Here is a 27,898-nt window from a genome sequence, read left to right as displayed (position 1 = left end):
GCCCCTTGCATTACTGGAAAGGGCTGTAACATCTCCCAAGAACCTTCTCTTCTCCAAACTGGACAAACCCAAATTTCTCCTCTGACTCTGTCATAGGAAAGGTGCTCCAGTCCTCTGAGTGTCTTCATGGACCTCTGTGGTCCATTTGATTCTCTGCTTTGTCACTACCAATCTCCTAACAGAGTCAGGTGGTCCATTTGATCCTCTGCTTTGTCACTACCAATCTCCTAACAGAGTTACCCAAACTCTTCCATATTTCAGGTGAGGACAATACAGACAGTTCCCCACAGAGGCTGTCACCCCCTGTGTGTTTAGCTATGTTGGGGGTGCATTCTGAGCTCTACTCTATGACTACCTCAGATGTAGCCAGGTGGGCCGGCTGCCGCTCCTCCCAGGCAAACAGCCACAGAACAAGGGGACATAGTCTTAAACTGTGCCAGGAAGGGTTCAGCTTGGATATCGGGAAGAATTTCTTCACAGAAAAGTGATTAGACATTGGAATGGGCTGCCCAAGGAGGTGGTGGAATCACCATCCCCGGAGGTGTTTAAGGAAGGACTGGATATGGCACACAGTGCCATGGTCTATTTACATGATGGTGGTCAGTCACAGCCTGGACTTGATCTCAGAGGTTTTTCCAACCAAATTGATTCTGTTATTCTGTGCAAGAGGGCAACTCTCTGAGTTCACAGCATGTCTCAAAAGATGATAAACTCGCTAACTCAAAAAACTAACCCCAAAACACTGTGGACCTTCGGATGTGATTTTAAACAGAACTCAAGACAGAAGCAAATTTCCACAAAGCCAAGAGCCTGCTTTGTGATGGACTCACTAACTAGGGATGGGGGAAAGCAATGCCTGAACAATTCCTTGCCTCCCCCTGGCCATGCCACAGATCAGAGGAGAGCTGGGAGCAAATACTTGTCACTGTGTTTACACAAGCTTGGGGACCATGGAGTAAGAAAGAAGAATGCAAATCCTAGAATGGGAGCCCATTAGCGAATCTCTCTGTTGTGGCTTTATGCCTCACATCAGCACCCACCCTTCCCTCTCCCGTGACAGTGCTGTCTTTAGGTGCCTTTGTGGTTCTCAACCTTTTCTTTTCATGCTCCAAGTCCCATCTGACACCCGAAGTGGGATGGAGCTGTTTATATGCAGACATTGGGTTTGAGCAAGTCAACAAGGATTGTAAGGGTGAAGTGTCTGGAGCACAAGTCTGATAAGGAGCAGCCAAGGCAACTGGGGGTGTTTGGCCTGGAGGAAAGGAGGCTCAGGGGTGACCTTATCTCTCTTTGCAGCTCCCTCAAAGGACATTGTAGCCAGGTGCAGGTTGGTCACTTTTTCCTAGTCGCAAGCACCAGCACAAGAGGAAATGGCCTCAAGTTGTACCAGGAGAGGTTTAAATTGAATATTAGGAAAAAAAAAAAATCATTGAAAGGGTTTTCAGTGAAAACCCAGGGCAGTGATAAAATTATCATCCCTGCAAGTGTTCAAAAGGCATGTGGATAGAGCATTTAGGGACATGGCTTAATGGCGAACGTGGCTGTGCTGGGTTAATGGTTGGAAGTGATGATCTTAGAGACCTTTTCCAACATTAATGTTTCTATGATTCTCTAAGATCACCTCTGTGACTATGGGAACACACTAGTACTTCCAAGGCCGAATTCATTCCATCTATCAGAATTATTTATCTCCACAGACTACATATGCCTGAGGTGACTGGTTTCATTTTTGTGTCCCCTCCTTTCTCCCATCCCTGAGCAGCTGTGAATATGAAAAAAGACCACTTAGCTGACTCTGAGGGTTTGATCTCCAAACATCTATTTGGAGGGTTTTGGTAGCAGTGCCATGGAAAGAGACACCTCAACTGAACGAGTCCCAGCCAAAATGTGACAATAAAGCAAGAAATCTCAGAAAACTCCCCCCTCTGGAAAGTCAGAGAATGGATACGTAGCAGCCTCTGCTCATCTGAGAGGGGCCAGGAAACGGGCATCAATTTTTTAAGCCTTCAGCAGGAAGTTCAATAGATTTGCCCTGCATTCAATCTCCTTGAAAAGTCCAGCAGGTAAAGGAGCTGAACAAAAGACCTGACCTTTTCTCCCTTGCTGAGCTTTCACACAGCCCGAGCAGAACAAAGGACCACGGTGGCATCCGATCCCGACTCTGCGCAGAGCACTCAGCACAGCCTCCAAGGAGGGCAATTTCCTTTTGTGCACCAGCCCCCGCCGCCCACTGAGCAGTTTTCAACTGCCACAATAATTAATCAAATAAAGTATCCTTTTGCAAGGAGGTCAGGTGTAATTTCAGCATAATCCAGACGCAGCAGGCTGAGCTGATCTAGGGAAAATGCCGCACTTGCAGGCTGGCTGAATGGTGTTTGCAACTGTTTTCATCTCCTCTTTACCTGTACATGAACTCCCAAGTCTTGACCCTACAAACAGGGCCCAGCACATGACAAGAAAAAATTAGAAATAAAGCCTTTGTTTGAAACTGGGGGTGATTTGAGACATGAACTCTTTAGATTATCTCATTCCAACCCCCTGCCATGGGCAGGGACATCGTCCACTCGACCAGGTCGTTCAAAGCCCCATCCAACCTGGCCTAGAACGCTTCCAGGGATGGGGCATTCACAGCTTCTCTGTGCAACCTGTGACAGTGTCGCACCACCCTCATAGTAACATATTTCCTCCTAATATCTAATCCAAATCTACCTTTTTACGTGCCCTTTAGTCTAACTCTCTGACCTGTACGAGTGACCTTCTCTCAAGACTGTCCTCCTTGGAGCAGCACAGGGCTGGGCTGTACTGGAAACTCTCTTGCTTGTCCTGAGCAAATTGAAACGTCTGGACAGCACTGTGCCAAGATCAGAGCTCAGAACCTGCCTACCTGTGATTCAGAGAAGCCCAATTAGCCTGGACTGTGCACACCAGCAAGTGCCAGTGGGGTCACCATGGACTTGCTCCTTCATGGGCTGGTAAATCCCTACTGTTTATAGAGCAAATGATACACACAGATGTGGTGGCTGACTTGAGCCTGGTGTGCTTTATGCTGAATGCTTGGATTTGGGAGGAGATTCATGCATGGTACATCCTGTTTAGGGTCAGGTTCAGGAGGCTACAACCTTCTGAGCCCCCCAGGCTGTGTCAGCCCTGCAGCTGAACCACAGACATCAGCCCTTGGCTTAGATGCAGGTGTAACCCTTTGGCTGTATTGCTCAGGCACCTACAAAGACTCTGTTATCTGAAAACAACTCTGTAAATCTCATAGAATCTTAGAAAGATTTGGTTTGTCAGGGACCTTAAACATTATCTTGTTCCAACCCCTCTGCTATGGGCAGGGAGCATTTCCACTAGATCAGGTTGCTCAAATAGAGCCATCCAACAGGCATAGGGCATCCACAGCTTATCTGTGCTTGGCAGCCTGTTGCAAAGGCTTGGAAACCAGAAATCTAAGGAAAGGTGCTCCGTTTTACAACAGTCTCTAGATGACCCTCCACCACCCAGACAATATACGGCAAAGGTAATTTACTGAACTTAGCTCAGCTCAGTAAATTAATTACCAACCCACTTCTGTTTTTTTACCTATAGAAATGTTCTCTAAAGGGAGTCTTTACTGCAGCCACTGTTTTACCAACTCTATAAATATATTATCCTGTGTTATTCCTTCTTGAATCCCAGCCTATTTATGGAGGAGGGGCTAATGCTGTCCTCATTTCACACAGAGAGAAACTAAGGCATAGAGTTAGGATGTCACTTTCCCCAAGGTCATGCAGTAGGAACCAGGGCACCCAAGTCTGTGCCTATGACTCCAGATCAGAATATCTTTATTAAAGGCAGCTCTTCTACTCTTCTCTATCCTTAAATTGGCATAATAGGCAGCTGTCTCACCTCTGCTCTTGTAGGTCCCTAATAATCTGGCCTTGGCACTCTCCTTTTGGTGCTACTAATGCTGGCTGGAGCAGGACTTCTGCAAGCTGTTGTAATCCTGTGAGGGCTTTTGTCTCAGCAGGAACCCCTTTGCTGGGATTTTTAGTGAAATCCTCCTTTTGCCTGACATAACACTATCCTCTTATTTTTCATGGCCTGGAGAAATTCAGGGTGGCCCTTCAAGAGACTCGGGTCAGCCTCCAAATACAAGGGTTGCTAGGATTAAGTGGGTTCAAATCATAAGATTCCAACCCTGCTTTTTATGCTGGGACTTCTGCTGACTCCTGAGGTTGTTTTGCTTGAACAGGGACTGTAAAATTAAGTGGAGACTCTGCTCTGCCCTTTCAGGATGCCTTTGGTGCAATCAGCATCACACCCCTCAGGGCAGCATCAGGCAGTGCTGGGAGACATCAGCCCTGTAATAGTCGGGATGAGAGGGGGACTGACACTCCCTGACTCATTGGCTGCACATGCAAAAAGTCATATTAATTTTTCAGCTGGGGATTCTGAGTCACAGGGGCTGCTTGCTGCTGATCTATGGCTCTCCTGCTGGGTGCTATGCAGTGCATGGGATGCTCTGCTCTAAAGGGCATCATCTGGCTGAGCTGAAGTCACTCGTATAGGTCAGAGAGTTAGACTAAAGGGCACATAAAAAGGTAGATCTAGATTAGATATTAGGAGGAAACATGTTACTGTGAGGGTGGTGAGACACTGTCACAGGTTGCACAGAGAAGCTGTGGATGTCCCATCCCTGGAAGTGTTCAAGGCCAGGTTGGATGGGGCTTTGAACGACCTGATCAAGTGGACGATGTCCCTGCTCATGGCAGGGGGTTGGAATGAGATAATCTAAAATGACTCTTTCAACCCAAATCATTCTATGATTTTATATGTCAGGTGTTGCATAGGCATAAAGTAGAAGTCATTGCATCCTGAAACAGCCTGGATGGACAAAAGGACTGTAGTCTCCAGGAAATACAGCAGCTTTGCTCCATGCCAAGTTCCCACTTAGCAAACAGCAGAGCCAGAAACAGATAGAATTTCATCTGTGAGGAGCAGTGCTAACAAAAGCCTCACTTAGAACGACAAAATTCCAAACAATAAGATTTCTAGATGGTCAGTAGGGCATAGCCCCTCCTAAGAAGCCTTTCCTGCAGGTGGGGCATCCCTAATAGCTTTCTCACCCCACCTGAGATGGCCAACAGGCAGTGGCATCATGCTGCAGGGCACCAGATTTCTCCCATGCTCACCTGTGTCATTTCAGGAAGTGTCTAGAAACTTTGTTTCCTTGTTACAGCTGAAATTTGAAGTGAACTTGATCATCAAACTGCTGTGATTAGGTGACACATCTAAAGGGACAGGCAGAGTGGCCACACAAGCCTTGTTTCCTATGGAAATCAGCCTAGATGAGAAAGCTAGCTTTAATCGGGTCCTTAAATGATTCCAGCATTAACAAACTGCTCTGTTCCTACCCTTCTTTGCAGCACTTTGAGATACCCACACAAAGGAAGGGGTGGCTGTTGATAGTTGTCATTTGCTCCTAGCTACACTCAAGAAATTGGTGGTTTCTGGAGACAGGTCTCATTTCCCTGGCTGAGGTCAACATCACAATTCCACCTGAAAAGCCTGAATTTTGTTCCTGTTTACTTAATATCTTCCCTGACTGCTGAACTCAGGGCTGGGAGGACAGGACCTGGTTTGCTACTCTGAAGAGTAGTCTGCCCTGGAGAAAAACAGATCTAACAGGGCATTGGGGGAGATCTAGAGGGTTTTTTCTAAGAGGAATAAGGCTGCCCTAAGAGCTTTTACCCTCTGTTACCCACCACTCTAATATGTATTGGTACAATTAAGCTGAATCAACTGCAGTCCTGATTTACTTCATCATTTGGCCAAGAGCTTACAAGCCTTTTTCCAGCCATGGAGAACTCCTGCGAGCTTTCAGTAGACTTGACTTCAGGAAGACTCTTACACAGAAACTACAGATGAAATGACCACTCCTTTGTTTCTCCAGACCAAAACCTTGTGTGGGCTGTATGAGACAAACCCAGTGTGTGTGTGTGTGTGTGTGGTTTATGGAGCTCATCTCAGCCCAGGGTAAATCTGCTGGCCTTGATGGCACTGATCCAGCAAAGCTGAGGGATGAGAGGAAGCAGGACAGAAATAGCTGGGGTATCACAACGTAACAGCAACCTCCAGTGATGCTGGAAAACACCCAGAGGCTCAGACGTGGGAGGCAGCACTCTGATGTGCTCCAGCTGGGCTCGCAGGGCTCCTTCCACCACCTCACCTCAGCACACAGGTGCTGGACTCCTCTGTGCCAGTGCAGGAGGTCTGCCTGTGCCCCAGCCCCATTCCCACCTCCCCTCTGGTGATGAGAGGTGCTGTGGTTGTGGGTGCTCCCCTTCCCTTCCTGCCCCAGTTCTTGTGAGGCTGTTTGAGCCCACTGAGCTCGATGGGAGCTCTGCCTGGGAACTCGATGCCACCAAGAGGTAAAGCATTTTCTTCTCCCAGCCTCTCCTGTTGGCATTAATTCAAACTCCTGTACACTAACACACAGCAGGCACATGGAAAACTGACTTACAATGCAAGCCTCACCCCAACAAAGGCATGGGTCAGCTCTGGAAATCACAGGAACCCACACACAAACCCCAGCTTTTCTAGCAGAGATCCAGCTGATCAATATCTTTGTGGCAATTCCCTAATGGCTTTCAGGAAATCTGATATAGAACCTGCAAGAAATCCCATTAAGCTCCTCTCTGTATCTGCTGGAACAAAAATGTTTTCAATGAAAAAAGAAGAGAACAGGTTTTGTTGTATTTCCCTTGGCCCACATGACACATGGGAGTTGTACTAAAATGATGTGCTGACACTTTATCTTCTCCAAGATAACTAAGAAGTGCAGTGAGGCTGATATCTCAGAAGAATTCTTTAAGGAGGATCTCTAGGCATGAACAACTTTTTGGTGAGTAAATAGCCCACACTGGATCCAGCCTGTGGGCTCCCCACTCCCTATATTTCTCTGACAGAGGATGCCTAAGGAGCAGTATAAAAGCAGATGTAGTGGCATTATTCTGCAATGTTCCCCCAGAAACAGTAATTTGCAGCTCAAGAACCTCTAGAGCCAAAAGGGGGTAGTTTTCTTTTTCCTTTCACATACACACTTTATAGTTTTTAGAGGCTTTTTGTAAATGAAACTTATCCAAGTGCTTTTTTAACCCAATACTTTGAGAATCTACAGCGTTCTGCCATAAGGGACACCACAGATGACAGATTGTGCAAACTCTTTTTATCTTTGAGCCTGGTCTCTGTAAACTTTGATGTTCCCTAATTTTTGTATTTCAGAGGAAAAATCTTTCTTTTGCATTTACCATGCAAACACGATCTTCCAGGATCTATAACATGCCTTCTTCCCATCTCTTCTCAGCTTGGAGCCTTTGTCTAAACAATCATTCCTCCTGTAATAGATGTCCCAGACCTCTGACCATCTTCCCTTTCTCAGAATTCTCCCCAGTGGAATAATCTTTGTTTTAGGTGACTTGAAATGAGATAAATCACCAGAGGAGTGGAATGTGCTCTCTGGACAACAGCAGATATCAAGAGGAACACAGAAGGGCTTGGTCCCTGGAATATTGGAATATTTGGGTCCTGGTCCCAGCCTAGCACAGCTCAGAGCACCTTTTCCCTGTGCCGATGTGTTTTGGGCAGGTGAGTCCAGCTCAGGTGGAAGGTGCTTCCCAGCTGCAACCTGCAAGCCTAAAGAGACTAAATCTCAGTGATCAAGGCCAGGCTGGATGGGATTTTGAGCAACCTGGTGTAGGAGAAGGTATCCCTGTAAAAGTCTTTACATTTACATGGAGATATTGACAGCTACCATGATCCCAGATTTATCTTCCCCTTTCCAAAGTCAGGAACAGCTGAAGAAAGCGTCTTTGTCTGATGGGGCAAAGCCCCTTCTAAGCACAGCTCCCACTATACAAGCCAGTGTCAGATGGAGAGAGGAGACAAAACCAGGATTCACAGAGGCTCCATTCTCCCAACACTCCACATAACATCAGGCACAGCCTCTTGCAAATCTTCCTTCCTCCACACTCATAAAGGTGGAGACCAGGCTAGTTGTGCAGCAACAACAGCAGGGCAAACCTCCCCCAAGGCACCTGTCAGTGCACAGCCAACCTCACAGTGCTAGTTTTAACCCCTTTCATGCATGTGAAACTGTGTTCAGGTCATCTGCACCCCAGGTAAATGCTGTGCCATGACACCAGGATGTGAAAAGGGGATGGCAGCAGCTGAACCAACATCCTGGGAAAGGCATTTGCTGGGTCTGCAGCCTAAGAAGAGCTCAGTGATTTTCTGTGACTGCTCTGAGGCTGACCAAGCACTCAGTTTTTAGATTCCAGCTGGGCTGAGGTAGAAGCTGCTACCTAGCTGCTCAGGCTGGGCAGGTCTGGGGTAGGGGGGGACTCATCTAACAATGCCAAGATATGAAAGGGTCCCCAGAGACTTATGGCTATGGATTTCTAACTTTTCTATTTTCATTTGGTACTCAGTCTACTTCAAGTGCCTGCTTTTCATTGGATTTTCACATTTTGCACTCCTATTGTGCAGCTGGGCACAACTGCACTCTGCTCTCTACAAGTGTCTGACTATGAGAGCTTTATATTGGATACCAGGACAAATTTCTTTGCAGAAAGGGTGGCCAAGCACTGGAATAGGCTGCTCAGGGAAGTAGTGGAGTCATCATCCCTAGAGGTATTTAAAAGACCTGTTGACACTTGGGGACACAGTTTAGTGGTGGACCTGGCAGTGCTGGGTTGAGGGTTGGGCTTTATAATCTCAGAGGGCTTTTCCAACCATTGTGCTTCTACAGGTCAGAGCAGGGACTCTGTGCACAGCTCCAGGCACAGCAGGATTGGGAGGGTTTTCCTGGGGTTGGTACAGCATAACCATGAACACTGCTGGGGCAGGGCTGTCCTGATAAGCTTTCTGGCTCTACCTAGCACATGACTGGGGGGACCAAAAAGTCACAACACACAGGGTCATCCCATACCAGTTTTCCTCTAGGACACTGCCTGGCAGAGAGAAGGGTTTCACAGTGCAAAGCTCTCACAGTCTTACGTGCTGTCTCCACATCCTGCCAAACCCTTGGTACAGTGACACTTGTCCCGCTCTGCTTTGAGAGAAAAAAACACTGGCTCTGCTCCAAGAGGACAATAACCTCTCCTGGTTTTCCTCTCACCCTCAAAAGGGACTTGCAGAACCACTATGACTGTGACTGGAGCCAGCGTGGTCTTGATGCAGACAGCCAAAAATGTGCCCAGCACTGAGTGCCTGCAGCCACCTATCCTGTCAGCCCCTTTCTGCCAGGCTTGGAAGCTGCCCTCTGCAGCTCCAGGAAAGGCTTTGAAAAAAAACTATTAGCTGACAATGCCTTCATTAATCACAGCATAATCCTTTCCATGGCAACCCAAGGATTGCGAAGTCACAAGTTAGCAAGTGCGAGACAGAAAGGCTGCACAACAGCACTTGGCCCAGGGAAACTTCAGGCACTAGCGAGAGGAATCGGCTGCTCTGGGGAGGGGAAATGACACAGAAATAATATTGCCCTGAAAGAGGGTCATCCCTGGCCAAGATTCAGATCCCATAAATGCCACTGCCCGTGGGGGGATTCTGTAGCTCCATGAAGTTACTCCAGTCTCACCCCAAAAGCCCAAGAAGAGACTTTGGCCCTACATCTTGGTTTTACAGAAGATCAACAGCTTTCAAACAGGTTGGGGAGAGAAGAAGGACAGTTTGTCACCAGGCCATCACCACAAAATTAAACACAATTTAGATTCACACTACCAGTGCTGGGAGCTTGCAGTCCCTCACCTCATGGGAAGAGTAAGACCCATAGCATCATACAGTGGAGGATGGTGAGGAGTCAGCTTGCAACCACCATGTCCTTTCCATCTTTATGTAAGGCATAGGATAACCCCACAGGACTGGTTCTTGGACATCCTTTTGCCCAGACTATGGAGAGAAGCACTCACACCAACACCACAGCCTAGGGCTGTGAGAAAACCCTCTCTAGCTTCTGCCACCTCCTTCTGCAGGGGAGACTTAACAGCAAGGGGCAACCAGGCAATCTTAGACCCACTGGTGTGCTGCCTTTCAAACTCCCCCTCCATTTTGCCTGCATGGCAGGTCCTCTACCATACACCCCAGTCTTCCCAGAGACACCAAGATATGCCAGGTCCACTGTTCCACTTTCTTTAGGATAACATAATTGTAAATACCCTAGGAAATCCTGGGATTTTTCTTTGGTATTGTGCTCAGCTGGCCCAGCACAGCCCATGTACAAAACAGCCTAACTTATATTTAAATAGGAGAATTAATGCTAGAATGAGCAACCAGGGTCCTCCCTCTACGACACAACCTTACATCTGTACATTATTAACAAATCACCAATATATGACAAATCAAATAGCAGAGTATTAAATATCTTGTTAACCCAAACCAGGCAGACAAATGCAAACTGCTTTGTGGGAATTGCCTATCCCACATCAAGCCTCAGTCCCTTCCCAGGGAGACTCCTAATAATTTAAATGGCCTGGAAGGTCCTGGGTGCTGCTTACCAGCACAGACGTGACCCAGGAGACACCCCCAAAAACAGCCTGTGCTGTGCTGCAGCCAGGGGAACTTGTGCTGCTGCCTGAAGAGCAGCACCTGCCTGAGCAAAGGCTGTGCTTTATCCCCTCTAAATGCTGTGTCTGGAGCTGCGTGAAAGCAAGCAGGGGATGAAGTGGGCTGGGAGGACACCCGGGGTCTTGTGGCACTGCCAGTGGATCCGTGTAGCAGGGACATCCCTCGGAGCCCCTCCCCACGTTTAAGCACATCCAGAGGTATCCCTGGATGTGACAGGGCTGCGAAGCGAAGGGGTGAAGGGCTGCACAGCACACGAGGGCAATGCCCTCCACCCTTCCCTCCAGCTCCCTGCTAGGTGACCCCAGCCAAATTAAGCAGCAGCTAGAAATTACCGAGCCGCTAATCCATGCTGCAGGAGCCGAGCTGGCTCGGGGCTGCTGGGCACTGCCGGCAGGTCTGCGCCGTGTCTCTCCCCCTCCCATCGAGCCCAGCCTCCCGCCCAGGTTCGGTCCGCCTGGCTGCCCGCAGCCCCGCCGGGGGCACCGCACCCACGGCACATATCGCACCTACCGCACCCACGGCACCGCGCCCCCCGCACCCCACTGCACCCACGGCTGCTCCCCGCTCCCCGGGGCCGCCTGCCCCCGCTCCGCCTTACCTCAGCGGGGCATGGCCGGGCACGGCGGCGGGACGGGGACGGGGACGGGGACGGGGCTGCTGCCCGCACGGAGCCGCGCTGCCGCCAGCACCGAGCGAGGGCAGCGCCGGCCCGGGCTGAGCCTCTTAGCGGGGGAGGAGCCGGGCTGCAGCCAGCCCCTGCTGTGGTGTGGGTGTGGTGCGGGCGTGAGTGTGTGAGTGTGGTACCTCCAGCCCGGGAACCGCCCGCGCCGCGCTCCCGCTGCATCCCCGCTCTCCAAAGATGCGTCCTCTTGCAGCCCTGGAGTCTGCCTCGGTTTGTAGTACCGTAAAATCATAGAATGGCCTGGGCTGGAAGGGACCTGAAAGATCACCGAGGTTCACCCTCCCTGCCATGGTCAGGGACACCTTCCTCTAGACCAGGTTGCTCTGAGCCCCGTCCAGCCTGGCCTTGAGCACTGCCAGGAATGGGACAACCACAGCTTCTCTGGGCAAACGACCTGTTCCAGTGCCTCACCACGCTCACAGTAAAAAATTTACTCCCAGTATCAAATCTAAATCTCCCTTCTTTAAGTTTAAAACCATACCCTTTTTTCCTATCACTATCTGCTCATGTAAAATGTTTTCATGGCACCCATGCTATGAGTTTAGCTGCAGTTTCAAGTCCTCGTTGTGCGGAGTCCGGATGGATCCCTAGGAAAAAGTGTGGCTGGAAAGGTCCTCCTGCTCTGTGCAAAGGAATCTCTGGGCTGTGCAGGGACAGTACTGAGGTCCTGTGGGGTGAGGCCAGGAGCTGACAGGCATCCTTGTTTGAATGCACCAACCTTGTGCACTTGTAAATGTGAAAACTGGGACAGGAAAACACTTGAGGATCAGGAAACTCAGAGCTGAGGTTTCACCTAGAAGCTTAACTCTGACCTGGTGACTCCCTGCCCAAATCTCAACTAGTGTCTTCTTTCCTTCCTGCTGAGAAAAGTGGAGTTGAATTTTAATTGTTCTACAAAACACTACTGAAGTTTCTTACTTAGGTAAAAAAGCTTGTCATTTTAGCTAGGAAGGTGCAAAATACACCTTTATATTTGCAATGTTATCATAAAAGTTGTTTCTAAGCTCCACTTTGGAATGAGGGTGTGGGATCTCAGCACCTCAGGACTGAGGTGCCGAGTCACCGAGACCACCCTTGGGGGGCTCGGGAGTCCTGGAATGTTGCCAGAAGTGTCTGGTGACTGGACTTTGATCCTACACAGGAGACGACACCTGTATGAGGATAGGAGGATTTCACCGGGGTGAGTGGTGAAGGGATTAGTTAATTAGAGGGTGAAACACAGGGTTTAGGATTTCTGTACAGGGGGGTTTAGAGAAGTAAGATGGAGGAATTGGGGCGTGTCCTGTCCTTCTTCTTCTTCTTCTTCTTCTTCTTCTTCTTCTCTTCCATCTTCTGTGGTGATGGTGGCACTTTGGGATTGGTCATTACTAAAAGTGCACCGGGCAATAAGAATAAAAGGTATTGGGGAAAAATGATAAATATTGTACACGTAACTTTGGGTATAAAGATAGGTGACTGTCCGGAGGGCAGCACAGTGTGCTCATGGCTGGCTGCTGAGCAGACCTCTGTCGGGCCGAAAGAAAATCGTTTAGATAAACAATTAATAAACATAGAGACCGAAAGAAGAACTGAAGCCTCTTCTCGTCCTTTGATACGCAGGCTGCCCCAAGGCCACTCCGGGCCTTTCCAGGCCCTCCAAACAGCCGAAAACCGGACATGAGGGTGCTGGAAATCCTCCTGGGGACCCGACTGAATGTGTTTTTTTGGTGATACTGCAGAAATAAGGGGCAATAAAAAGGAGCCTCCTTGCTTCAAAGCAAACCGGGAACTCTGCTCAAAATGTAGAAGTCACGGCACAGTCACAGGGTTCCTTCCCCAGCCCTTAGAAATGCCCTGCTGATGCCCTGCCCTCAACTGTGAACAGACTCAGCTGACCTTAAGCTCAGGACAGACGATTTGTGACCACCTGGGGCCATGCCCATGTCACTCAAGCCCTCCTCACTGTGTCAGTACAGCTGGTGTGGGTGTGAGGGCAGGCTCTGGCTGCATCTGGGCTTTGCTCTGGACTGCATCCAGTGGGCTTGGAATGGCTTGGGCAGCCTTGCCTTTTGTCCAACAGGACCCATGCATGTGTGGAAAGGCAGTGAGGGAGGCTCTGACAGGAACCCAGGGCTGGACTTGCTTCCTGACTGCACCCCAGGCTTGGAGGTGGGATTTGGAGAGTGCAGGGAGCCTTTGGACAGCTGCACAGAACAGACTCCAGTGGCTGATCCCTGGCTATTAACCTGGGCTATTGGCCAAGGATGAGCCATCACCTGAACAGTTCTGAGGCATAGGCAATGAACACATCCCACTGCTGAAGGCCCTTCCATCTCTGCAGCCCTTCCTGCTGGAAATCCCTCAGCCTTTTGAGTGGCAGGAGGCTCATATGGCAGGGAATGCATACAGGCTTAAGGTGAGAAGATCCCGTCTACAGGGGATCCAGGTACAAGAAGAAATACTTCAGCACCAACTTTCAAGCATAGGATGGATGTCTGTTCCTCCATGAAGATGCTCTTTCAGGTCAAAGGAAAAACCCTGAACTTCCAATTTATTATAGAATCATAGAACCATAGAATCATAGAATCACAGAATTATTTAGGTTGGAAAGGACCTTAAGGATCATGCAGTTCCAGCCCCCTGCCATGGCCAGGGACACCTTCCACTAGACCAGGTTGATCAAAGCCCCATCCAACTTCTCCTTGGATACTTCCAGCATTACATCACATTCACAGCTTCTCTGGGCAATCTGTGCCAGTGCCTCCCCAAGCTCACAGTAAAGAATTTCTTCCAGATATCTGATCTAACCTCACCCTCTTTCCCTTTAAAGCCATTCCCCATTTGTTCCATCAAAACATGTCCTTACAAAAAGCCCTTTAAAAAGTCCCCTATGAAAACTATTATGGAACTATATGAAACTAATGTTGTGAGCAGAAATCCCTGGCAAATGACCGTGCTGGAGGGATGACGAGATCCTGAAGGATCCTTGGTGAGTCTGGGCTGGATTGTGCTTAGAGCTGTGCACTACTCTATTACTTGCTGCTCATTTCCAAACATCCACTCTCTGCACATCTCCCCACTGACGTGCTGAGGTCCCACAGCAATTGCAGAAGCCCTATCTCCATGCTGGTGTGCACCACCAGCAGACACAGGCAGGGCTGCAAAGCAACCTACACTTTTAATCCCACTGTCCCAGTACCAGCAAAACTGAGGTGTGGATGTCAGTGGGAAAGCACAGCCTCCATGCCTACATGATGGTCTGTGGCTTACCCAGGCTTGCACAGACTTTTTTTAGAATGTGCACAAAGCCAGACTCAGTAAAGCCTTGTGGTTGACACCAGAGCTCCTGAACTATGTCCAGCATCAAACATCACAGCTTCATAGGTGCCCAGCCAGGTCTACTGCTCAGGACATCCTCCAAGAGAGTATCAAGATGTCTGGGGGACTGAGATGTTTGTAAGGCATTGCCCCTAAGAAAGGTCCTTGCAGGATGTTTCAGTGGTGGAGGCAGAGGAGTAGGATGCTCATTCTCTGTGCATTATTTGCTGACACATTTTGTCCCAGAGGATGATCCCAGAAGCTGAAGAGTGTGGGAAGACTCCTGCAGGCCACAACAAAAGGTCTGTTTCCAGATGTCTGCTCCAGGCTCTGAAGGGTGGGCTGCAGAGGCACACAGCTCCTTCATGCTGCAAAGACTTTGAGCACAGGCAGCTGGTGGAGGGAAGCTGAGATGGAAGCAAGGTCCCTAAAGCTTTGGTTCTGTGTGGTACAGCAGCAAGACTGGAGATTCCCATGGGCAGGGCCAGGCTTTCCAAATGCTCCCCATGCGCATTGTGCAGGTTTGTTTTCCGAGGGAAAGCCATCCAAAATCCACTCCCTCCTACTTTGCCCATAAACTCTATCCCCCCATTTTTATTTTTCAGCAATCTACAAAGCTTTTCTCCAAGTCAGGTGAGACTCAAAAGACCAAGTTCCCTGCACTGTGGTGAGTCTGGGGCATAGGATGCAAAGGTTTATAGTCAGAGGAGGTTACCCATTCCTACCATGGATTTTCTCAGCAAATGTGAGTGTAACCTTGTGTGAAAGACTCATGCAGATCACCTTGCCTCAGTCTCAAAGTCTACAGAGAAAATTATTCGAATGGAGTTTGGTGAATCAAGCAAATTTAAAAGGCTCTGCAGAGCCACCTTGTGCCCACCAAAAGCATTCTGGAAGAACACAGCAGTTCAAAAGCAAGGAGTCTGAATAAAATATACACAATTTATTTATTTATTTATAGGAGGTTTACAGCTGTACAATGTTGGCTTTCTGTTTGGACCACTCTGAGCTTGTGCAGCACGATACATCAGTGCCTTTGGAGATGAAGACAAGTCACAGCCTGTTTTAACAGGCAGATGTCAAAAAGAAATGGATTCCACAGAGTGTAATGCCAGGCTGCTTGCAACCATTGAAATGATTAACAAAAGAAATGTGAAATCAATCAGACATGAGTCCTACCCCATTCATGAGGGACTGAAAAGTGCTTTTCAGACATGCCCTCCTCTCAAAAAAAAAAACAACCCAAAACCCCCTGAATATTTCTGTTTACTTCATTCAAAGAGAAAAGGCATCAACGATAGGAATGGCATTTCAATATTTCCCCTCCCTCATCTGCCCTACAAATAAGAGAAAAAGAAGAGTAAGAAAGGTAATTTTTGTTCTTCCATTGGAAATGTAGGGGAAGAAGGCTTCTGCTCTAGCTTTTCCAAAACTTTTTTTTTCTTAAAAAAAAAAAAAAAGACAAATATTACTGATATTAAGACAATTTGGTCCTGATATAGAGTGATTTTTTAAGAAGCTATTAAAAAGCTGCCTTTCCTTTCTTTATGGCTTGATTCTCTGCAGGGAGGAAGGAGGTTGCCCATGGGTACCAGGGCACCACAACTCCTTGGTGAGCTTTGGCACTGCTCCTTGGGGATCTCGGTGCCATTTGGCACATGGCAGGGCACTCCTGGACAAACGGCTCTCCTTTGCTGAAGCTATCCATAGCCTGATTTCCCAAGAAAACAAGGCTAATGCAGGCAGGCTGCACACCTCCATCTGCTGATGATGGTGCAAAGCTCCTGTCAATGCCAAATAGCTCATCCCCCTGCCAGGTGAGGTATCTTTGGGCATCCCTCTCACATATCACTCTGAACATAAGCCTGCGAGATCTTCTCCTAAGACCCAAATCATACCTTCTAGCTTCACAATCCTGTTTCCATTTATTTTCAGTGATGAGTCTCATAAACAAAACCAAGATAAAATCAAAATATCTCTGAATTGGTCTTCTTAAATTCAAAGATTTGCTGTGACCGTGGGATCAAAAAGTTGCTTTACCTAACTAGGAGCACTTAAGCAAATTCTGCAAGACACTGAACCAAACTTGGTCCCAGTGGTGGCACCTGGACTTGGAGGGTGCTCAGTGCAAGCCAGGAGTAATTGAGATCTGGAAAGAGCATCATGGGTACCACTGCTTGCCTTTAAGTCCTGAAAAACAAGACCTAAGAACATAAGCAAATTTGGTAAAAAAGCAAACTCTTAGCTGCAGGACTGTGAAGATGAGGCAAAGGGAAAAACAGCCCACAAAAATCAGTGCAGTTGCACCATCTACTTCTGGTTGCACCAAGAACTGAGCTAGCAGGTACTTTGGAGAACACTTCACCATGTTTCAGACTTAGCAGACCTTTAGGGACTTTAAAAAAACCCCAAACAGACTTGCAGGACAAACATGAATATTTAGTAGGACAAGCAGAAACCCTTTGCTATAGCAAAAGAAGGCTTTCCTCTTCACTGTTGTTGCAGGAAAAGGACTCTGCCCAGGTCAAAATTTAGGAAGACTCAAAGATTTTATCACATGTATTAATTTCCACTTGCATGCAGGTGACTGCAAAATATTTGCTTAGAAAATCTGACTGAAAAATCTATTAACCTGCACCACTTTAAAGGCACATGAATAAAACCCCCAAACAGCAAGAAAAAAAAAAGGTTTGAAACTTGTCCTAGTCAGCTGCTGAAAGGTCAGACAATGGGTTGTTGTTTGGTTTATCTGGGATGGTTTATAAGAAGCCAGACTCTGCCACCCAGTGGAACAAGGAAGATTAACCCAGTTTTCATGGAAATCAGGAGCAGACTGTAGCCACAGACACATCCCCAGGGATGCATTTGGGTTGTGCTCGTGGGACTGGCTCTAGGACTGTGCAAGACATCCTCCACAACAGGAGACTGGAAATTAAAGGTGAGAGATGGACACTGGTATGAATTAAATATTCCCAGCATTTCCAGGCTGCACTGGGAGCAGTGCTCCTCTAGTACAAACTAAAATCCCACTATTTTTAAAAAGAATTTGAGAAAGCGAGGCACTGAGAAATGATGCACTGTAGGCAGCAGTACAGATGGAGCTCATGGAGCGAAGCTCCCCATCCCTTGAACTTGACACTTTGGCCTTCAGAGGAATGAATCTTCTTTTGCCTAAACACTGAACTGCCCCAGCAGACAACTCACCCCAGCTCCTGTGGTGAGCTCTTGGGATGGGGAGGGCATGGAGACACGGAGACAGCAGGCACCATGGGAGTTCAGGAGGCACCCACAGGAGCTGGGTCCAGACTGATTCAGAAACCCAACCCAGAGAACTGTTATCCCACCACGGCTGTTGAGATATTTCTATTCTTCAGAGTTGTGTGGGGCTGAACAAGACTTGGGTGGAGACAGCTTGTCCCCAAAATGATGGAGCCTTTGGTCTTGCTGCCCCTGTGGATTTGGGCTGCCTTGGTGCGTTTTCCTTGCAGCTGCAGTAGGCAAACCCATACCCAAAAATCACCCAACAGGCCCCGATCTGTTTGTCTACTTCTCCTTTGCTGTGGTGCCTCCACAGATAAGCGATTACATGGCAATTTCAAGGGAGACAGCTCCATGCACACTACTCCTAACCCAAGCAGACACACTGAAGATGCACTGAAGCAGCTGGTGGGACCATGGTGGCCACAGGTGTGCGTGGTGGCACGTGTGTGTGTGCCAGCCTGTGTAAACAAACAGCCCCAGGGCATGGTGCTCTGGCTGTCAGGACACACAGCGTGCTCACAGCGGTCCCACAGCGCACGTGGCAGCCGGGAGGCTGCAGAGGATGCCAGCAGAAGGATCATTGCGGTTCCCCAAAAAAAAGGCACCATTTTTTTAACATTGAAAACACAAGATTGGCTCCTTGGAGTGGAATGCATGCATGGTTCATATACACTTTGCAGATGGTAGGTAGGCTCTGTGTGTTCTCTCTCTATATATATATGTATATGTACGTGTGCATGTTTATATTCACATATGTGGCACCAGAAGAGTCACCCTTGAGTACTCAGACATTAGTGAGGACGTTGCTGCTGAGCAGCATCACAGCAATGGTTCCAGGGAGGTCGTTGGACCTCCTGTTCCCCCTGTCCTGCAGGTGCAGCGTGTGCACGGACTGCTGGTCGCTGGGATCCCCCGTGAGCACCACTTGGCCCAAGAACTCGTCGCTTATCAAGTTGTGGTTCCAGATCTGCGGAAACAAAACAGGGATGGATGAGGGCAGCTCCTTCAGGGATGCAGCCAACCTTCATGAACTGGAGAGAAGGGGTTACTGGGGACATGCCCTGAGCTGAAGCCAGGGAGGTGGTGAGGTGTGTGGGTGTCACTCTGGTAGTGACAGGGATGAAGGACATGCCTTTCCCAGATGTCACTGTGGTGGTGAGAGGCTGAGCTGGGGAACAGATCTGCTGTGGACAGTGTGAGGAGAGGGCAAGGGGTCCACATGACAGAGGGTCTCCATCCCTCAGCCCACTGCTTGCCGGCCAGGTACCTGAACAATGATGGGTTGTCCCGGCTTCTTGCGGTAGAAGAGCCCCTTCACATCGAACTCTGGTGATACCGTGTTTTTCTGCACCGGAGAGCGAACCTTCTGCCCTTCACACTTGATGATCACATAAGGATCAGCTCCTGAGGAGAGAAAAGAGAATTTTTTCTTTGCTGTAGCCTGTGTAATTCCATAGAGTCCTTTTGCAGGGGTGTCATGCAGTACTTTGCCTCCATATCCCACCAGAGGAGATGGATATCTGCCAAAGGGTTTGTCACACCCCAGATGATGTCAATGGCGCTCAGCTGTTTGACTCAATTTAATTCTATTAGGTGACATTGTTTCTAGGCAGCAGGTGCTGATGGACTGCCATGAAGCTGGGGAAGGGTCTGGATGGAGCACAAGTCTGATAAGGAGCAGCTGAAGAAGCTAGGGGGGCTCAGCCTGGAGAAAAGGAGGCTTGGGGGGACCTTATCGCTGTCTACAACTCCCTGAATGGAGGATGTAAGGAGGTGAGGGTTGGTATCTTCTCCCAGGAAACAAGCAACAGGACGAGAAGTACGGGCCTCAAATTGCACCATGGGAGGTTTAGACTGGATATTAGGAAAAACTAATTCATCAAAAGGGTTATCAAGCACTGGAACACACTGCCCAGAGCAGTGGTATAGCCACCATCCCTGGAGGAAATTAAAAGATGTGTAGACATGGCACTTGGGAACATGATTTAGTGGTGTACTTGGCAGTGCTAAATTAAAGTTGGACTCCATGACCTTAGAAGGCTTTTCCAACTATTTTCCAACAATTCTATGATTCTATGAAAGGGCTGCCTCTCTTGTCTCCATATTCTACAGGAACACTCCTTCATTACCACAAACTCTTCTGACCATTGCAGTAAATGTTCCATGGAGGACATGATCCTACTCAAGTCTCCTTTCAGCATTTGCTCTCCCAGAGGCAGACAGAAATAAAACCATGGAGAGGAGAAAGAGGCTCACAGAAGGAAATACCAGATGGAGGATGAAGTTGGAGGACCAAGTTCTCATGCTACCAGCCCACAGCTGGAGGGGACCTGAGCTTCCAGGAGAAGGAAAGAGTCTCTCATTAGTGAATACTTTCACCTTGCCAAACAAGTGCTTGTTTTGGGAATTTCAGTAGAGAGAGAGAGCTATTGCTATGAAAATTTAACTGTCAGAACACATTTTCATACCATGAACTTGAGTGGCTATGATGGAAACACAGACCAGTTGGATGAGCTTTCTTGTCCAAGGGAAATGTGGAAATGAGGAGGAACAAACAAGCCCCTTCAGAGGGCCAGGGATTTTGACTGCCAGACCACCTCTTTGCTAACTTTCTGTTTGCAAGGACCTGGCTCCCCTGGTGAGACACAGCTGCTGGATTTCACAGCTGTTTTTCCAAATTATCTTGTCTTTTGGGATGTTCCATTAAATACTCAGATTCCATCAGCCAGGGCCAAATTCCTATCTGTAAGTTACTATTTCCAAAGTAGTACATAAGGCCTGGCCTGAGATGTGAGAGATAACATTGCACTGGAAAACACCAAACACACTGTTGGTGGTGGGAGCTGAACAGCTGGAAAACAGCTGGAAGAAAGCAATTCACAAGGGGTTTTTGAGGGAAAGATGTTTCATGACTCCAGAATCCACAAGAAGGAAAGATAAACCTCCTTGTTTCTGTGAACACTTCAGAGACCTTTGGCTACAGATTTCCCTGCATTGCTACAGATGCACTGACCTGTTGTGAATAACACAAGAAAAAAACACCTGCCTAGGGTTAAATTCTCTCCCCAAACACCAGATAGGGTATAAGGACTCCTTTTATGGCATGTGATAAATAAGCACACTTAATTAGTCCTTGCTTAGAAAAGATCCTACTCGTTAAATTCAGGGATATAGTGATAGGCAGCCTTGATAGTAATTATTGGGTGAAAAAAAAAGTATAATTTTAATTGGGTTTCATTAGATTTTTTTTAATTTTTCAATTTTTATATTTTAAATTCAGCTTGAAAGTGTTTGGCTAAATCTTGCCACAATTACCACATATCCTTGGCTCAGGAAATGGGGGAGAAAGGCTAGGATCTGATCTGTTTCCATGGTGGAAAGGTATTTGCTTCTCTAATTGTTGCCTCTAGACCTTTTATCCCCTAGCTTTTATCTTCTAGTACAAGCCACCACTACCACTGGGTTTCCTTGTCCAGCGGCAGACAGAGCATGGGGCTCTCGCCATGAGCCTCTGTGTGGCTGCAGGACATGGGGAGGTATGATCCTGCTGCCGTCTTCCATGCAGGAAAAGTGATGGATGTCAGAACTGATCTAGATCCACACCATCCCAAAGTGAGCTAAATTTGGCATACCCTCTGCTGATAAGACATTTATCCAGCCCCCAGTAATGAATACCACACATCAGGCTCGTTCTCTGTCTTTCCTAAGAAGCCTTTAAATATAATTCCTGATTTTTACAGCTGCTCATACCTGGGAGGAAAGCTTGGGTTGTTACAGGATCTCTGCTAAGGATTTTGGGGAAGTTTTGGGAAGGCCCCAGGTAACAGCCTAAATATAACAGCTCCCAGATCACGTCCACTGGAAGAAGTGAGTTTAGCTCTCCACGGACTTTCTCCTCCTCTGGCATATGAATCAAGCACGTTCACAGAAAAAAAAAAAATCTGAGGATATAAATTCCAGCAATGTCCCACTTCGTTAACCACTTCCCAACTCCTCCAGGGCCAGACAACAGGCAGGGAAAGACCAGTACCTCCTTGGGAGTCCTGATTCTTGAGCCCAGCTGCAGCAAGGACATGGATCTGGGATACCACTTGTGGGTAGCCACACATCCCACTCCAGCAGGTGTGTGGTGGCTCATCCAGGGTCAGCTCTCTGCAAGGAAAAACACATGGTCTTTGAGAGGTGCCCAGTCTTATCCCAAAGAATTTGGTCTGGCATAATGAAGGACTGTACAGGCCATTCATTTAAGTGTTGGACTCAATGACCTTTGGCTGATCCTTGTAGGTCTCTTCCAACTCAGAATATTCTGTGATTTTGTGACTACACACTGTCAGACTCTGTTCCCCACTCCAGTCTCCTCAGCCTGGGTTAGGGATGCTCTCCCATATCATGCTTAGAAGCAGAGTGGGAGCTTCTCTGCATGCCTGTGGAGATACCTGCAAAGATGTCCTGTCTCTTGACCACCCTTAACAGAAAGCCAAGAGCAGCTGCGGGCAAGGCTATGACCATTCAGGAAAAAGCACAAATCAAAAGCACAGGGTTGCCTCCAACGAGCCAATTCCATTCAGGAAAACCACAAATCAAAAGCACAGGGCTGCCTCCAAAGAGCCAACTCCTCCCCATCCCTGCTTGTGCTCCTTACCGGCAATCTGAAGGCACGTCTGTGAAAATCCTGAGAAGGAACTCGCCTTCGTGACCGGGGTCAAAAGTGGTGGGGATGATGACGTAGCGGCCTTCCTTCAGGTCTGTCCTCAGGAAGACGCTGCGGGAGTTGATGTAGATGGAGCTGGCCACCTTCTGCTGCAGCGTATGCATCCGGTAGTTCCTGTTCAGCTCCACCTGGGCAGAGACACAGCAGATTGTCACTGGCTGAAAATGCACTCGTATCCAACATGGGGGGGAAAAATTGCAAGGATTGAGTCCACAGTGCCAGGAGAGCTGGATTTAGGAGAACCAGGAAAAAGGGTCCCAATTGTGCTGGGTGGAAAACAAGTGTGGATGTGACTTTCCAAATTCTTTTGACTCAGGGACTCATCTCCTGCATCCCAGCTTAACACTGCAGAACCAGCAAACAACACATAAGGATTAGTCTGACAGATTTCCACATATGGAGAGAAAAGATTCATCATTGCTTTTAGCAAGAACTGCACAGAATCACAGAATGGTTCTGGTTGGAAGGGACCTTCAAGATCATGTGGTTTCAATCCCCTGTCATGGCCAGGGACACCTCACACTAGAACAGGTTACTCAAAGCCACATCCAGCCTGCCCTTGAACATTTCCAAGGATGAGACATCCACAGTTTTTCTGGGCAACCTGCTGTCCATGCTGTCCCCTTTGATATCCCTCTTCCTCAGAGGAGGGCAGGCTGTGCTGATGGCACCCCAGAAGCTGGTGCACCACCCCACAACCAGCAAATTTACAGTGGCATTCAGGCCAACATGCAGAACCCCAGCCTACCTTATGGATATCAAAGCCTATGGCCAAATTCTCTCCTTTGCCCTCTTTGCGACTGGTCCTTTTGGGCTTCTGCTGGATGGAGATCAGCACTTCGTCTTCTGCCTTCTTCACATCAAACACATACTAGAAGCAAAGAGAGGAAGGTAAGGGAAATATTTATTAATACAGGATCCCTGGACATGGGTGGGGGTGGATTTAACAGATCCAACATCAGCTTTTCCCAATCCACCTCCCTGCATGGTTTCAAAAGGCTACAAAGCTGGAAGATGGAAACAACTCTCCCACATCCTTGATGAGAATACCTATAACAGAACTCACCATCCTTCAACTGCCTGTTAGATGAAGGACTCAAAAGGACCTGGCTCGTGATTGTGAGAATCCCAGTTCAGAGAGGACAAGACAATTGTACAATCATTTGTGTTGGAGAAGACCTCTAAGATCACCCAGTCCAACCCTTAACCTGCCAAGTCCACCCCTAAACCATGTCTCCAAGTGCCACCGCTAAACTATGTCCCCAAGTGCCACATTCACATGCCTCCTGAATGCTTCCAGAAATGGTGACTGTACCACTGCCCTGGGCAGACTTTCCTAATGTCTTCACCCTTCCAGTAAAGAATTTTTCCTTAATATTCAATCTAAACCTCCCCTGGCACAACTTGAGGCCGTTTTCTCTCGTCCTACCTTTTCTTACGACTTCCAGGAAGTTGTAGAGAGCCATAAGGTCCCCTTGAGCCTCCTTTTCCCCAGAAAAGTCTGTTCCAGGAGATGAACTACAAGCTAGAAGGAAATGGCTCTATGGGCTACACCTGTCCTGGTAAATTTAACAGCATCAAAGTTTGGGCACAAAAACTGGAAATTGGGACATCCAGATTGTTGGAAATTACTCCTGGCCCTGTTTGACTAGAACCAGCCAACATTGCTACCCTGTAGCACAGTTTGTTGTTCCCTTGTGCCAAGATGCTCTACCGTAAGCACTTGGATGCTGTCTCCTTGATAAGAGGGATAATGTTAATAGAGTTGGCCTCCATGCTGGTCATGCTGTGCCAGAGAATTGCCATAAGCACAAATAATATATTACAGGTCTGGTAATGTTTTGGCCTTCTAGGTCCCTGCAGGAGAGTTAAACACTTGGAAGCACATGTAAAGGCTCCAGAAGGCCCTCTGCCCCATTACTCACTTGGGGGTTCTGCAGAAAAGTGTCCTTGTGGTTGATGCAGCCTCCGGAGCGGTTTTTCAAGGGGTCACTGCTTCTGGTCCATGCCCCGTGCAGCACTGCCTCCTCCCAGGTCTTGTGGATGCTCAGGTAGGAGGTGTTGATCAGACGGCACTTGATGATATCCGTGAAGTATTTGCAGAAATCTTCAAAGGTCATCCTGAGTCAGGAAAGGGCAGAACTGGGTTATGCTGATTCATTCCCTGGAAAGGTACACTGCAGGGATTTTCTTGATCACCTGTTAGAGAGTGTGGGTTGTCTCTGATGGCTGATGAGTAACAAAGGTATTCATCAGATATTTCCAGAAAAGATGGAGATATCTTTCTCTATGCCTGCAGTAAATACTTCTTGAGTTCAAACAACAGATCTCTGTGTTTTGGAGTGGGAGAAGTAGCACAGTTGCCCTTTTGCCACAAGAGTAAATGTAGTACTGAATTATTCCTGGTGAGGCTGTAAAGTTCAGCACATTTAGGACAGGTTCTCAGTACACTGGTGAAATGGTTTGGCCCCTGAGTGGTGCCCTGGAAGAGCACTTTGCAATTCCAGGGCCATGGCCATCAAAAGCTAACACCCATGGGCTCAAGGAGGGAGCTTCACTAGAGATCCTACGCCTTGGAAGCCTGTTTTCTCTAGCTAGCTGTATGCATGGAAAAGATGTACATGCTCCATGAGGTGGGAGGATGCTGTGAGCATGGCCCGTAGTGACAAACCCAGGAGGGACTCACCAGAACTCTCCATCATCTTCCACTGTCATTCCCATCTTCTCCCTCTCACTTTTACTCACTTTCTGCCACTCCTCAGAGCTGTGGGAAGAGACCAGGATCATTACTCAGAGGTAAGGGACACGCAAGAATTTGAGGCACAAGGACTGTATAAAGCCAGTCCCCATGCTGCTCTGGTTAGGTCATCTGCCAAACACATGGGAAGTGCAGCATGGCTTGGAACTCCAACTTCTTCCTGACCAGTGGAGTTGAATCCAGTCTGGCAGGGTTTTATTTGGCCAGTACCATCACAGCCCTATCCATAAAGATAACAAATTTGACTGTGGCCAAAGGCTCTGGCTGCACCAGCCCTTGGTTCTCATCTCATCCCCAGCCATCACAGCAGTCAGTGGTGACAGAGGCTGATTCTGTTGGGTGCTTGTTTTGCTGGAATAAGACTGGGAGCACAAAGCTGACCTATGCACATCCTTCACTAGTATGAACATCATGGAATCATAGAATCACAGAATGGTTTCAGTTGGAAATGACCTTAAATATGATCTCATTCTAACTGCCCTGTTATGAGTAGGGGAACCTACCACTAGACCAAATCACTCAAAGCCCCATCCAACTTCGCCTTGAACACTTCCAGGGATGGAGCATCCACAGCTTGTCTGTGGAACTGTGCCAGTTCCTCACCACCCTCACAGGGAAGAATTTCCCACTGAAACCAGCCGTCCATCCCAACTCACGTGTCACTCCAAGGGCCGTTCCATTCCCGCTCGCCCCACGGGTTGCGCATGCGGATCATGTCCAGCTTCTCCGACTTGAAGAAGGACAGAAGGCCGTGGCCCAGACGGACCTTCCGCACGTCCGTCACCGCATACGCGTGGCCCTTCACCAGTCCGCAGGCCAGGCGAGCCTCCATGTCAGCTGCTGACGTGGCCTGGCAGGGGGACACAGACAGTGCTCAGACCAGGGGGACATGACCATCTCTGCGGGGGCTAGGAAAGAAAACAACTCAGATTTCCTTGCACGTTTCTTTAAGCCAAAAAGAAGAGCATCAACAGTCAGGGAGAAAGCCAGCTGGCACATCTCAGATGCCATTTTATGTGCTGCATCCCCCCTTTTCTTCATTTGCGTCATGAGGTCTCTGAGCTCCCACACTGGCAACTGATAAAGCTCATATACTGCTTATACTGGGAGGTTTGGAAACCAGCATTTGTAAAGATGCCCAGATGCAGACACCAAAATGCCTTTCCCTGGAGTGGATCCCCTCCTAGCCTTTAAAGAGTGCTAGGATGAATCTGGGCTCTTGGACATAGCAACAAAGAATAAAGAGGGTTGACATTCAGGATTCCTTTTTGCCAGCTCCCAGAAGCGGGAACCCTTGGCCACAATTTATCTGATCTAATTTAGAAGTTTCTAACTGTGTAAAACAACTGCATCCTAAAACACCTATTCCCACAGCACTGTGGCTATACTGGCAATGTTGCTTACTTTGATGGAGCAGCTGATGAGGCCTCCCCTGTTGTGCACCTTCAACACGCGCTCAAAGAGGAGGTTGCGCTTGGCTTCATCAGCGATGTAGTCCCCTTCGGTCAGGTCGATAGGCTCAGAGACCCCACCAGTGAAATCCACCAGGGCATCAGCTGTGTTGCCTCCATCCAGCGCCTCGTAACAGCCTGACAACCTGAAAGAGGGTGGCAGGGATGGCACAACACTGGCCTGACATTTTAAGGGGTCGGAAACAATTCTTGGGCAACCTCAAGAATGGAGATTTGCAGTTGAACTTCAAGCAGGAGAGGACAGAAAACTAGGGTGAAAAAATAGGACCCACATTCCTTGCTGCACTCTTGCTGTCATAGGACCAATGTAAAAGGAACTTCAAATCTCTAGAATAGGTGTTACTTAAAGAAACATTGAAGGGTGTTTTGCTTTGAGGGTAAATTAGGGCTACAGAAGGGTTTTTTTCCTCGGTGTTTGTCTGTTTGAGTCATGTACTACTTCTCCACAGCAAAGATGTTGTTTCCACTGCTGCAAACTAGCTGGTGAATGAACAGAGAGAAAAATCAGAGAGCCCAGGTCCCACTTTATCCTGCAACTACCTGGGTACCTACTTGGCATAAGCTTTCTCCACCAAGGCACACCAGAACTCATTCCTGGAGTTGGAGTGGCAGTAGATGAGCTGATTGTGGAGTGTGGGCAGGCGGTCATCAATCACCACATCCAGCCACTGACCAAAACGCCAGAACTGGAAGTGGAAGATCCCCACGTAGCTCTCGGGCTTCTCAGGGTTCCACTCCTGCTCCTTCCAGTCTGGGATGACCTGCAAAAGAAGAGGCACACATACTCAAATTATTCCTTTTTTTTGCTGGGATTGACTCTCATCCTGGCACTAATGCAGACAATATCAAAGACAAGGAAGAATATGAGGGGGATGGACTTGCTTACAGTCTGCTGGGGCCAGATTTTGGACCTGATTCTGCCAATGCAGACTAGATTAACATGTACTGGAATAGCTTAGACTTCACTGTCCCTTGGAAGGTGGAGTTAAAGACCTTTGTCCTCTTTCTTATAACCCTATCCGGGAATCTGCTGCCATCTATTTCTGTAGAGAGGCTACTGGAGCAGATGAGTTCTTTGCCTAACCAGGGATGGTTATTTTTATGACCATGTC

General features: G+C 48.2%; 2 protein-coding genes across 7 annotated transcripts in view; both read right to left on the bottom strand.

Annotated features, from left to right (window-relative positions):
• Positions 1-11,435, bottom strand: part of MYO7A (myosin VIIA) — a 103,278-nt gene extending 91,843 nt beyond the window's left edge. For 3 of the 6 annotated variants that reach the window (XM_074534990.1, XM_074534989.1, XM_074534991.1), the window contains exon 1: positions 11,204-11,433. The gene's annotated coding sequence lies outside the window, so the exon portion shown is untranslated. Of the gene's footprint in view, positions 1-11,203 lie in introns of all 6 variants that reach the window. The other 3 variants (XM_074534987.1, XM_074534992.1, XM_074534988.1) reach the window with 2 other exon arrangements.
• Positions 11,436-15,506: 4,071 nt separating this feature from the next.
• The window catches only part of CAPN5 (calpain 5), a 53,003-nt gene continuing 40,611 nt past the window's right edge, over positions 15,507-27,898 (bottom strand). The window contains exons 4-13 of the mRNA XM_005493154.4: positions 27,339-27,547; positions 26,719-26,911; positions 25,971-26,164; positions 25,243-25,320; positions 24,482-24,677; positions 23,305-23,427; positions 22,488-22,684; positions 21,876-21,997; positions 19,113-19,249; positions 15,507-18,812 (exon numbers count right to left, since the gene is read on the bottom strand). Of these exons, the coding sequence (XP_005493211.2) occupies positions 18,630-18,812; positions 19,113-19,249; positions 21,876-21,997; positions 22,488-22,684; positions 23,305-23,427; positions 24,482-24,677; positions 25,243-25,320; positions 25,971-26,164; positions 26,719-26,911; positions 27,339-27,547 (1,632 nt within the window). The 3' untranslated portion in view covers positions 15,507-18,629. The remainder of the gene's footprint in view (positions 18,813-19,112; positions 19,250-21,875; positions 21,998-22,487; positions 22,685-23,304; positions 23,428-24,481; positions 24,678-25,242; positions 25,321-25,970; positions 26,165-26,718; positions 26,912-27,338; positions 27,548-27,898) is intronic.

Source organism: Zonotrichia albicollis, chromosome 2, assembly GCF_047830755.1.
Source record: "Zonotrichia albicollis isolate bZonAlb1 chromosome 2, bZonAlb1.hap1, whole genome shotgun sequence".
NCBI lineage: Eukaryota > Metazoa > Chordata > Aves > Passeriformes > Passerellidae > Zonotrichia > Zonotrichia albicollis.
The sequence above is the reverse complement of the archived record's forward strand: the minus strand, read 5'-3'. Positions and strand labels throughout refer to the sequence as shown.